The sequence below is a fragment of the Phaseolus vulgaris genome, chromosome 6 (genome assembly GCF_000499845.2).
Source record: "Phaseolus vulgaris cultivar G19833 chromosome 6, P. vulgaris v2.0, whole genome shotgun sequence".
Classification (NCBI taxonomy): Eukaryota; Viridiplantae; Streptophyta; class Magnoliopsida; order Fabales; family Fabaceae; genus Phaseolus; species Phaseolus vulgaris.
Genome location: NC_023754.2, coordinates 21,910,802 through 21,923,685, shown reverse-complemented (window position 1 = coordinate 21,923,685; position 12,884 = coordinate 21,910,802). Strand labels below are relative to the sequence as shown.

The 12,884-nt window shown below is 29.1% G+C and overlaps 2 protein-coding genes across 2 annotated transcripts; both read right to left on the bottom strand.

Annotated features, from left to right (window-relative positions):
• Positions 1–3,544: 3,544 nt before the first annotated feature.
• Positions 3,545–4,507, bottom strand: LOC137833114 (ethylene-responsive transcription factor CRF6). The gene has a single exon (XM_068641488.1). The coding sequence runs from the start codon at positions 4,475–4,477 to the stop codon at positions 3,623–3,625; it is 855 nt and encodes a 284-aa protein (XP_068497589.1). The 5' UTR covers positions 4,478–4,507; the 3' UTR covers positions 3,545–3,622.
• A 4,248-nt stretch (positions 4,508–8,755) lies between these two features.
• LOC137831877 (ubiquitin-conjugating enzyme E2-17 kDa-like) lies at positions 8,756–12,677 on the bottom strand. The gene is made up of 4 exons (XM_068639758.1): positions 12,393–12,677; positions 11,415–11,542; positions 9,821–9,925; positions 8,756–9,121 (listed from the first exon to the last, which is right to left on the bottom strand). Exons 1-4 carry the CDS (start codon positions 12,460–12,462, stop codon positions 8,978–8,980), a joined length of 447 nt encoding a protein of 148 aa, XP_068495859.1. The 5' UTR covers positions 12,463–12,677; the 3' UTR covers positions 8,756–8,977.
• Positions 12,678–12,884: the final 207 nt, after the last annotated feature.

Below are 12,884 nucleotides of genomic sequence, written 5' to 3'. Positions count from 1 at the left end.
GACAACATTCCTGAATTTTGTAGCAAGTCCTTGATGTACCTTTGAGAAAGATAAAGAGAGTCATTGTTAGTCCAAAAAGCTTCAATGTTAATAAAATAATGGAGTCTGCCAAGGTTTTGAGCCCAAAATGTTGTTGTAGCGAAATAAATAAGTGATTGTATAGCATTAAGAGAACTCTTAGTAATTTAGAATATTATCAACATAAATCAGAATAAATAATGTAACATTTGTATCAGTTTAATAAATAAAGAGAAATCAGATTTTGTTGAGAAAAAGTGACGACTTAGTATGGAAAAGTATGTTAATGATTAATCCTTTTAAGAAATTCAAGATTGTTTATTGGTTTTATAAAATATGGTGAAAATATTTATGGATAATGTGTTAGATTGATTTTAATTTTTAAGCATCTGACATTTTTAGGGATAGTAAGAAGCATGCTTGTATACTTACTAATTTGAGGACCAATTTTTTTTTAAAAAAATATTTAGTTTGAGAAGCTTATTAATTTGGATTAATTTTCCTAATAAATTTTGGCCAGTTAAAATACATGTGTTTCTTATTTTTGATAGATTTTGGTTAAGTTTATCAATCTAGAATAACCTAATATTGTGTAGATTGATACTTTTTATATATAAAAGAGGAAAGTTTAAAAAAGACAAATGATATTGGAATAATAAAATAAATATTATGAATTATATATTTGTTAAAGTAAATAGTGCGATATAAAGGTTTTAACAATAAACCTTCTATATATTATGAAATAAAACTGTCAAACCACAAAATGTAAAAATAATATTGAAATTATACTTTTTTTTTGAGCGAAATAAAAAACAAATATAATTGTGCTGTTCTAGTCCATCAAAAATTTTAAGGAGCTTATGATGTAAGAACTATTTAGAATAAAAACTTAAAAATATATCTTAAATAATTATCGATTATATGTAACATCGGATTATGGAAAAAAAAATATCATCTCATCCCAAAAAAAAACATGAATAGGTAACTTTTTATTTATTAAAAGTAATAATAACGTAGAAAAATGATATATTAAACGGAGATTTTGGTAAAACTTTTAAAATAAATATTTAGTCTTTTATTAAAGAAAAAAATAAGATTTTTTTGAGATTTTTCTACGAATAGGCTATAAAAAATAAACTTCAAAAGATGATAAAGATGGAAAAAAATATTTTGTGCTTATCTTATGTGAAAAATAATAATAAAAGAGGAAATGTTATTTTTTGTTTAAAATTGAGTGGATTAATTTTGAAATTAAAGCAAAACAAAGATTTGAAATGAGCATGGAAAAAGAAAGATGAGATGAAAATTTTGAGAAAAAAGAAGAATGCAAGTTGTGGGGGCAAAGGGGCAGCAGAGAGGAGCAGAGCAGTGTCATAAAAAAGGAAGGAATTGGAGATGCTCTTCATTTAATACCCTTGCATTACCAACAACCACAATCAAAACTACCTCTCTCTCCTTTTCACAAACATCATCAAAATCTGTTCCAATAACACTAGGCTTTTGGAATTGCAATTCCTTTTATTTTCGTATACTTTTATTAATATTCATAAATCTGACTGCATGGTCTTCCAAATCTACCAAAATATCATGACTTCTATGAAATTTTGTATATTAATTTCATAAAAATAAATTATATCGAATTATAAAAAGTTAATAAATTACTTTCACCAAATTAAAGGAAGTTTATATATATACGGGTGTGTTTATTTTTCATAGTTAAATCCTATAGAATTTATAATGCATTTTTCCTCTATTCGTGTGACTGAAGAAAAGTGTAATATTGTTAGTCATCATAAGATATGACTAATAGTTTGTACCACTAAGACGAGTAAAACAATATTTCAATTTTTTTGATCATTTTATACTGTTTTCTTTAAATATTTATTTTACTTGTCATCTTTGTTTTTCTTTTACTCTTTCTTCATGTGTTTATTATTTGTGTTTGGTATATAAGTTAAATGTTACATTTAAAAAAAATTATATGCACTATCATATTATATTTATTTTAAATTTTTGAAATATATTCTGTGTTTGCTTTCATTAGAAGAACTTGGTTATTATTATATCTTTTTTTAGTATATCTTTCAACCGGAAACTAACTAACATAAAAGTGTGTATCCAAACAAATTTCACCAGATGATACAAATCATATAATATTAATAATTATTAATCATATTATACTTGTCACTATCACCTATATAATTACTGCATTCACTTGTTACTAGTTAGGATTTCTTTTTCTTATTATTGATAAAAAAAATGACATTAAGTTAATCATACCACAAATTTCAATCTTCTGTATGGAGCAGTTATAAATTTATTGGCACAGTAAAAGGTTTTGGAAAAGGACCAATGAAAGAGTTCACTGCATGAGTATGAATCTGGTTTTGAACACACCTTTGTCTGTGAACAGGATATGCAAGTTGCTCTGTTCTCTTCTGTTCTGCTCTCATTTAAATCCTATTTCCTTCACATGTACACACTAAAGCACCCGACAAACAAAAAGTCTGTACCAACCTCAACCTATTTTCTCCCTAAACATTTGACCAAACCCAAAAATAGTCATTTATAGCTAGAGCAAATTCAAGAAGCGTGCTCCCATTTTTACCCTAAAAGCAACTCACCATTCTCTTATCAGTCTTACAATTTTAAGATGATCAAACTCCACACTTCCCAATAGACTGTGATCTTTATTTGTTTCTAGGCAAAACTAAGAAATTACTATCACCCTTTTTATTCTACTATCTAGGACAGAGAGCACAAAGGTAAATATCTCCAAAAAAACTACTCAATAATCAACCCATTCTGTTATATTTCAGTGTCTTTTTTTTACTCCCTAATCAATAAACTCTTTCAAATCCATGGGTCAATGTCTCTTGATGGGGCCAACTAACTCATCTTGGTACTCAAAATCTTTGTATGGGAAGATGGTTTGGTTTCATAATACACCTTTTGTAACAACTGTTTCCTACTACATTCCATCCACACTCTTTTGAAAAGATCATGCTGCTACTCCTATGTCCTCACCTCATGCCGACATCTATCATATCTGTCTTCCACATGATTTTTTAAAATGGTTTTAAGGTGTCAGTTTACCACATGCCTAAAGACAAACAATAGTATCTTTCACAAAAAAGTTGTTCTTATTATAACTGTGTTCTTATTTCTTCTACAGTTAAATGCAGTCTTTATATACATCTTTAATTATAATTACATGATCCTCCTTACTACCTTCATCTAGCCTATTTAAGTTATTGTACTTAGAATGTTAGACAAAAAGACAACTCATCTTCTTTGGAAGAAGAGATGTTACCTCTAAAAGTGTTATGAATGTGGAATGGTTAATGGTCAACTATTAATTAAACACGACAACTGAAAATTAAACTTTGCACCAGCCTTTCACAACTAAACATAAATAACTTACCAACTCTTCAAACTTAATATATAAAGATCAAAATCTAGAACAGAGTCAAAATTGAAAACCAGAATTGGTTAACATTACATAATACTCAAAACAAATTGCAAACATACATCCACAATCTGAGAAGATGTTTCAGTACATTTAAACAACAATTGGTATATCTAATTCAACACACTACTTCAGTCACTCTAAAACTTCGCTTCGTGGACTTGGTGAACACGGAGAAAGATTGTTGAAATAACTATCTATATCCCAGTTGCAGGATTGAAAATTCTCATTGAGAAAATGGGAAATATCACTCAGACTGTCATCAAACTGTTTTACATTAGTCTCAGTGATAAAATGATTTTCAAAATTGAAATCTTGTGAATCTAAAAAAGTATCTTCGAAAGTTGGATCTTCTATAACCAAACCATCTGTTTGAAAAACTTCTTCTAACTCAAGTTTCTCATGTTCAAGTCCCAGCACAGAAGTGGGTGAAGGCAGATGAGACTCTTTACTTGAATCACTCACATTCTCAACCAAACCAGTCACACTATCCTGAGATTCATCATAACCATACTCAGAAGAAATAGCATCCCTGTGGCTGTCTTCCCTTGTAGGAGGCATGATGAAATTAGTGAGAGCATTGCAACCTCTTAAGTTAATAGCTGCTTTGTCATAAACCATGGCAGCTTCTTCAGCAGTGTCAAAAGTCCCTAACCAGACTCTTGTTCGCTTCACAGGATCTCTTATTTCTGCAGCCCATCTTCCCCATGGCCTTTGACGAACTCCTCTAAGTTTTCTTCTACCACGCTCTTCAGTTTTTTCCTTGTAAAGTTGGTTCATTGACACAGTGGTTGAAGGCTTCTTCTCCACAATTCTGATTTCATTCACAATCTTCTTTATTTTAGGAAGGTTAACCAACCCTTCATCTTCATCATCTGTGGCATAGGGATCCATCATAGAAATCCTAACTATCTTTGGTGTTTGGTTCAAAATGCCATGTTTGACATGCATGTAAGTGACAACTTTCTCCTCCCTCAGAATGGTTTCCATGGAGTGAACAAAACAGAGAGAGTCCTACACTAAGAGAATTGTACGTCTTTCACTCGTGTACATGTCACCTTTATGCTGCTTCAGTTTTATATAATTTATTATAGATTATGATTTTCAATTTCTTTTTTCTTTTCAAATCTTTCCTTTCCTAATATCATAGTTTTTCTATTCTTGATCTTCTTATTAGTTTTTATCTTTTTTAAATTCGGTTTCTTTTATATTATTAAATAATTAAGTTACTTTTATTTTAAACTTAAAAAATATTACTTTTAATTTTTAAACTTCATTATAAATATGTTAAGATACTATATAAGATTAGTAATTGAATAATACAATATAAATAATTAAACTAAATATCAGTCAAAATAACTGATTTTAAATGAAAGTTAGTATAAAATTTAAATTACAAATATCTCGAAAATATTTATCCACAATTTATAAACTTAAAATTAAAAGTACAAGATTATGGATTGATATTGTTATTTTGGATTTACAATTCTCCATATATATCTTTACCAGATGTTTTTTTTTTTTTAAAAAAAAAGCTATTAGAAAAAAAAATTAGGAAAAAAAGTTATGATTATTCAGATATGAAATTTCTCTATATAAAAAAAATAAAAATTATTTTCACATTTTGTTCTGTCGACAATTTTGATCTCACATTCTTACAGATGGAGACATTTGATTTCTTTCTTTAAAGAATCCATAATTTTAATGAAATCCTTATCTTTATTTCTTCTTATATTTAAATTAATGAATTTAATCTCTATGATACTTTAAATCAAAATACCAGGTTTACAATTTAATTAATCAAAATAATAAACAATTATTTCTTTCTTATATTTAAATTAATGAAATTAATCTCTGCGATATTTTAAATCAACATACCAGGTTTACAATTTAATTTAATAAAAAATATATATAAAAAATATTAAAAATTCAGGTTTTGACTAAATTTACAATTTAAAAAAAATCAAATATTCTGTATTTAAAAGTAAAATAATCACTATTTAAGAAAATCCGTTGAAGAAAATTACTAATCAAAACTACATCTAGCCATTTCAGTAAAACAGGAATATAGTTAGAGTAAGATCATTTAAGATTGTATTTTATAATATAATATAATATTATCCTGTTTGTATTATATCTTTTTATCAAAATATATGAATTTTGTATAATAATAAACAATCTAAAAATATACATTCTATAAGGACATATAAGTAAAAAAAATATAATTAAGGTGATATTTAAATATTTTATTATTAAAATAAAAGTTAAAATAAATAGGAAATTCAATTATTTTGGTTTTATTTTAAAACAATCATTGTATATTTGTAAAAGATTTTTTTTATTATTTTTCTTCTCTTTATAAATCTAACTTTATTTTTTATCAGATCCTCACGTCTTCTCTTTATAAATCTGATTTTATCCTTCATGAGTTTGATGATCAAATATCACCTTAAGACTTTTGATAATGAATAGAGCAAAAGTTGTCCGATCAGATTTTTTATTTGAATAAATTCAATTTTTTTTTCTTTGAACCAATTTTTGGATTTTTCTGTGTACCTAGATACATGTGCCTTGCATGTTAGATTAGTCTTTGTTAGCTCAGGGTCCTACTAGTGATATGTTTAAATTACTGAGCGAGACTCTCTGGTGTATTTTTAAGTTATTTGTGCTTTCTTTAAAAGTTTTAACTTGTTGTGAGTACTCGTACTTCTAATAAGGTAAGGAAACTAATTTGATCTTTCAATAGAACTATAGGTTAGAGAATCTCAATGTGAAGTTGAGGTGATCACAAGTTCCAAAATTCTCTTAGTTGTTTGTTGTGTGAAATAAATGTTAATTGATAAGAACTCTTTGAAGTTTATCAAATTAAAAAGTAGTTAATAAAGTATGTTTGAGTTTGAAAGGGAGTTAAATGTTAGAGTTTTAAAGTCTTGGAATTATTTGATGTGATTTCAATGAGAAATACATATTATATATATGAGCACTTTAAACGCATAAATTTTTTTACGAAGTTGCAAAACTTTGTATTAATATTGAGTAAAGACTTTAAAATTGATTTTTAGGATTCCGTTAGAGTTTGGTGAATGAGATTTTTTATGATATTTTTGTTCAAACAAAAATATAAAAGAAATCCAAGTCTATACTTAGTTCTATTTTGCTTTAAGTGCAAAGTTATTTTTTCTCAAGGTAAAAAAAAAAATCGTTTTTAAAGGTTATTTATTACTTTAATTAAATTATATAAATTTTAATTATATATGTATTTGAAACATTGATTTTACGTGTTTGTGATATTTTTTTATATTTTTTAAATGTTTTGAAGATCTAAATTTTTTGTGTGAGATTGAAAGATATATTGAAGGATGATATAAATTATGAATAATGTGAAAATATGATCGAGACATAATATTTTTAGAAAATAAAATATGTTGTTGAAATTGTCAGGATGTGCATTGAATTAGAGATTCATCTAAAATGAGATATATCGACTCTATTGGTATGTTGAAATCATATATATATTTTTTTATTTTTAAAAATATATGATGATTGTGTGTTATATCGGAGTAAAACATGTTAAAAGTGGTAAAACTCCATGAACTCATTTTTTTTAGATATTTTTGTTTTGACACACATATATATATATATTAATAATTTCTATGAAAAAATATATCTTTTGTAATATTATTAATTTATAATCTTATTCTTTTATTTCCAAACAAATAATATATGACAGTTTTCTTAAAAAACATTTAAATATTAGGATTATAATTTAATTATCTTGTTATTGGATAATATTTGTGATATATAAATTGTATTACCAGATAATTGAGAAGACTAACATGGCCGAATGGTCAAAAATGTTGAATAACTCTCTTAATCAAAACACAGTTCGTAAATCCATAATTATCCGTAATTAAGCTAGGTCAGTGATAAATCATGATTAAGGTATGATTGGGTCTTTTGTTTGACCCATAAGCAGACCCATGACAGTTAAAACTCATCCAAAAGGTATAAATACCAGAGGATACCTAGCGCCAAAGGTAACTTTTCACTCTCAACTCACTTGCACCTTGTACAAACTATAGAAGGACCTATAAAGAAGAAAAATACTCGGATGAAACAGAAACTTAATGGAGATCCAACAATCCAAGAGACTATAGAAGGGGAGCGTCCCAAACTAAAAACATCTATTCGAGACAAATGTTTATATGGTATAGCTATAATAATTAATTAAAAATATATTATTTAATTAAAAGACAATTTTCCATTTCTAAAATTTATTTTTATATATTTAATAGTTTTATATTACATAGTAATAGAGAGAGACGAAGAACAATTAAATACACCTTTTATAATGGAGTTTCAAATTCTAAAATTAACAATAATAATTAATATCATGACGCCGTTTTAGAGCGGACATATTTTACAATAACTTTACCTTTTTTTGTTATTAAGCAAGAAAAGATATTTAAATCAATGCCAACATAGATTAACTGGTTCCAGCGTCAAGATAGAGTGCCACATCCAAAATTTAAAATATTAGATCAATTATTTTAAGTGCAATAGATAACTTATTTATATTAACTACCATTTTATATCACCCAATGTTATTATTAATACAACAATAGTATAACATTTATTTAACTATATTATTTTTTATTCAGGAGAGAACTTTTTAATAGACAAAAATCATGATTTTTTATACACAAAAGTCTTGTATTTTTTTATAATGGTAAATTATAGGAATTATGATTTGTAGGAATGACTAAAAACATGTTTTGTAAAAAATATTCATATAAATTTTCTTGAAAGCAAGAAATAATATGTTGGTCTGTCTCAACAAAATAAAATAAATAGAATCACCTTGCAGTGATAAATACACAAGATGATAGCACGTTTCCTTTCTCAACAGTCAACACAATGATAGAAATGACCCACTGTATTTGGTCTTTGATTTTTGTTCAGATGTGTTTAAAAGTGATTCATGTATTCTTGTAACTTTTGAGACACCTTTATGTAATAAGAAAATATAATTGTTGGAGTTTGAAACAAGATAAATAAAACCTAGTTAATTAAAGTTAAATTATAACTTTTCCCCAAACAGAACAGAAGATGATTCTATAGTCAATAACATAAATACAATTTCAGTATATTTATCCATATAATGATATATATAAAGTCATAAAGAAGTGAACTATTGTTAAGGAATCCAAGTAACTTGTAGGAACTAGGAATCATCATAGCATGCAAAGATAATAAATGTGAACACACTGAAGAACATAAGCAACTGATATTTCCCAGCAATCACAGGAGAAGTTTCATACAAAACACACTAAAAATCCTCCCTATTGTCTTCACAGATGTATGTGGGCAACACCTATCCTCGACACAAGTCAACAGAGGGAATGGAAAGATAGATTATACATTAATGTCTTTTAACAAATGGAAGGAACACGTCCTATCCTATATAATATAAGGCCTCATTCCAACATGCTAACCCATTGCATACTTCTGAGTCCAGCTCCTAGCAGTTGTCTCATACTTGGACCTGTCTGTCTTGTACATATGAGCAATTTCAGGCACCAAGGGATCATCTGGGTTTGGATCCGTCAACAGGGAGCAAATGGAGAGCAACACCTGAAAAAGGAAATTGAAACCCTTCCCACCCATTTAAAAAACAGCAATAGTCCAACAGAAACAGCAACCATACATAATTCATTGCAATGGGAGGCCTTCTAATGTTTCCCCCAGAAAAAGTTTCCCAACAACAAGACCACATTAAGAAATGTTCCTTGTATGATATAATATTACTAGCCACAACTTAGGCTTTTGAAGGCGAGACAGATGCATGCAATAACATAGTATGCTACAAGAATGGCACGCAGTCCAGACCCCAGAATTTGAAATATACCCAAGATATTTTTCATAACATGAGAAATGAAAGAGCCCACCCTACTATTGGGTGAAATTTATTAGAAATCATAAAATTTAGTGGGTTCCAAATCATATTTAATGAGTCTTATTCATGATTTACAATTTACAATAAATTTTAGCCAATAGCATAAAATGCATTAGAAAGAATATGTTTCTTGCACTCCCCCGATGGCATACTTATCCATCAATATTCGGGATTATGGCAAGACATCCTGATACCATAGGTTTGTAACCTTGTACAACACGATGCTAAATTAACTGATGGATTTTTCTACGAATTACTTTTATATTCTTTGCCTCAGAAAATATTTGTGATTTATTGTTGCTGTATTACAAAACTACCTTTCCAACACAAGTGAAGCTATTGAATATTAGCATTAAGAAGTTTAGTACAGTCATGACCTTAGATATTGTCAAGGCAGGGCTCCACTGCTCCTTTAAGATATCGAGACAAATGCTACCATTGCTGTTGATATTTGGGTGAAAAACTTTGGTCCTAAATGCAACCTGCAAGAAATAAAGTAGACATACAGAAAAAGAAGGGTTAAAGCATTGAAAAAACGGAACTTTATGTGAATTGGAGGTCACATCGTGAACATAAAAGTCATCGGAAAAGCTCATTCCATTTACCTAAAGACAGAAGAGAGGTTAACACATACTTTCTAAGCAAATAAATCAAATCTAAATTCTGAAATATCAAATAGAAAGTGCGAATCCAGATCACTAAACTAGAGAATTTATTCTGTTCTGTCTTTAAGGTGCAACCACACAAACTTCTGTTGAATGATTTGAAGGTAAAGTTAGAGTAACGATACAAGCCCTCAGTGAAAGAAACCAGAAACCACAGTAAATTTATTTGCATACACCACCACTCATGGTGAATTGGATGAATAAAGTATGAATTTTATGATTATGAATGAAAAAAGATAAAAATGGTTGGTATTTTTATAAAATACAAGCACATGGACAATTATGAACATGTTACTTGTAAACTCTCTTCATTTTCTCTACAACAGTTACTATTTACACTTTACTCTCTAAAGTACACCCTATCACATGAAGGATCTGGATCTTTCTGATGGTCAATGGGTTCTCTGAACCAAGAAAAAAAGGCTTTTCTGTCGTATAGATATTGAGTAACCACCAGTTCCACGGTCATATCTTCTAATAACTCTCTCCTCTCCCCAACTGCTCTGACCCCAAAATCATGCCCTTGAAAGTTAATATTTCAACTCCTTTGATCCCCTCACTAAGCATATCCCAAAACAACATCCACTACTCCTAGTTGCATTCTCCAAGTAGTGGCTACTTCAAACTTAGCACCTTCACAGCTTATAATTACAGAATTCAATATTTTTCTAGTTTTTTTAACTTTTTATTACTCACTGAAAAAAATTGTTTTGATGAGGTGGCTCCATCTCTACAGGTAATTGTTAGAAACTTCAGCATGTGAAAACATCACACAAGCTTCTAAGCTAATATTTGCATACCCAATCAGGAAAACTAATATTTGTTTTTATCCCAAGTCAGCCAGCAAGCCCATATTGTGAACTTCTAAGCAGAAAATAAAACTCAACAACTGAAAAACTAGAATAGTCCACTACATATAAAATAACAACATTTCCATTAGTAAATAGTAAGGATTCATCAGCCCCCCAAAAAGGCCACCAGACTGTGATTTAGCACACAAATTAGTCACTGCCAAGATTCAACATATCACTAGTATAAAAATCTCAGTCAAGGCACTCATGTTACATTATGACAAGATTTTAACAGCACAGTGAAGAAGCAAGCATTGGATTATTGAAATCGAAATAAAAATGTCTTTAAAAAAACTCCATAAAATCTAATCAACAAATGGCAGGAACAATCTAAAATTCAGGAAAAAGAAGAAGAAAATGTAACAATATAAACGGAAAAAGGTCCACTATCCTAGCATAGATATAATAAAGGCAGAATTGTTGAAATTGTATTGAGCAGGACGCTAAGGCAATACCTTGGGTGGCTTGAAAGGATAATCAGGAGGAAAATGAATAGTAACCAGAAAAACACCCCCAGCATAAGGACTGTCAGGGGGTCCCATTATAGTTGCTTGCCAATGAAACATATCCTCTGCTACGGGACCTGGGAAGGTAATAATCATCAGAAAACAATAAACTTAACATTTAATTTGAAATATGGAACCAGAGAATAATGGAATAATGTATACAGACTTAATGGAGTTTAAATAAAATGTTCAAATATATACAGACTTAACAAGTTACATCTGCTTGTTTGAAAATACACTCTTCACTTCAGATAATAATATATCAGTAAAATATAATCATAACATGAGAGTAATCTTCCAATGCATTCAACAACCAAAGCATATATAATCATAATAACTCAAGAATGATAGTTCTTGCAAATCCACAACTCAAGAATCTCAGACTTTGGAGAAAATCTCTAATAAAAGAAGGTAATAGAGATTCTAACAGTCGCGGCGTTTGCACTTCAAATGCAGGGTTGATTAGCTTCAGTGGAAAGAACACGAAGGGGATTTAATTTAAAATAAAGAAAGAAATCCGAGAAAATTTAAGAAACAACAAACTTGTGAATCGTTCGTTATTAATTATTGCCCTTAACCATGAAAAGCTTCTGACTAGCAGAAAGGTCTCACAAGATATAGTATTGAGAATAATCCTCTAAAGTCACGCCCTGGGGTGAGAAGCTCGCAACAAATATATCATCCTACCACCTCAAAAATTGAAAATTTATTACATTCATACACGTAAACCACCATCTAGTAACCACAACAAAATCAAGACAAACCCATAAAACAAAGACAGATAGAAAAAAAATAAAACAACGACCCAGATACTTGTAAATTCTAAAACTCATAGATCGATCAACATAGGAAGCTTAATTAAAGTTTGGGGTCGATACAACGCGAAAAGGGGCAAAAAGAAGAGGAATTGGGTTAAGGGAATTGTACCGGCACTGCAAGAGGTTGGAGGATCTTTCTGGAGGTCCTTGAGCTCCTTCAGAATCCGCTTGGAGGCCATGGAAAAAGAACAGAAGAAGATTCACTTTCGATCTACGAAGAAAAGGGAGCGTTGCGGGGAGAGAGAGAGAGAGAGAGAGGTCCCTCTTGAACGAAACAAAGGAGGAAGCGAAAACCAAACCAAGTTGCAGATATGACTAAGTAAGGAAAGAGACAATATAATTATACAAATACAAATCTAAAATCGCTATCCATTTTTACTAATCTTGCGCGGCCAAAACACAGACCCGTGTTTTTTTCTTTTAATGTTTGAGTTTTTTTATTTATTTTTAGGAACATTTTTTTATTGTTTTTATCTTTCTTTTAATTATTTTTACTGCTTTCATCTTTTTATTTTTTTCATTTAAGCCAATAATAGCTTTTAAATTATATTATTTGTTTCAATTACTTATTTAAACTTTTTATAATACTTTTCTTTTCTTT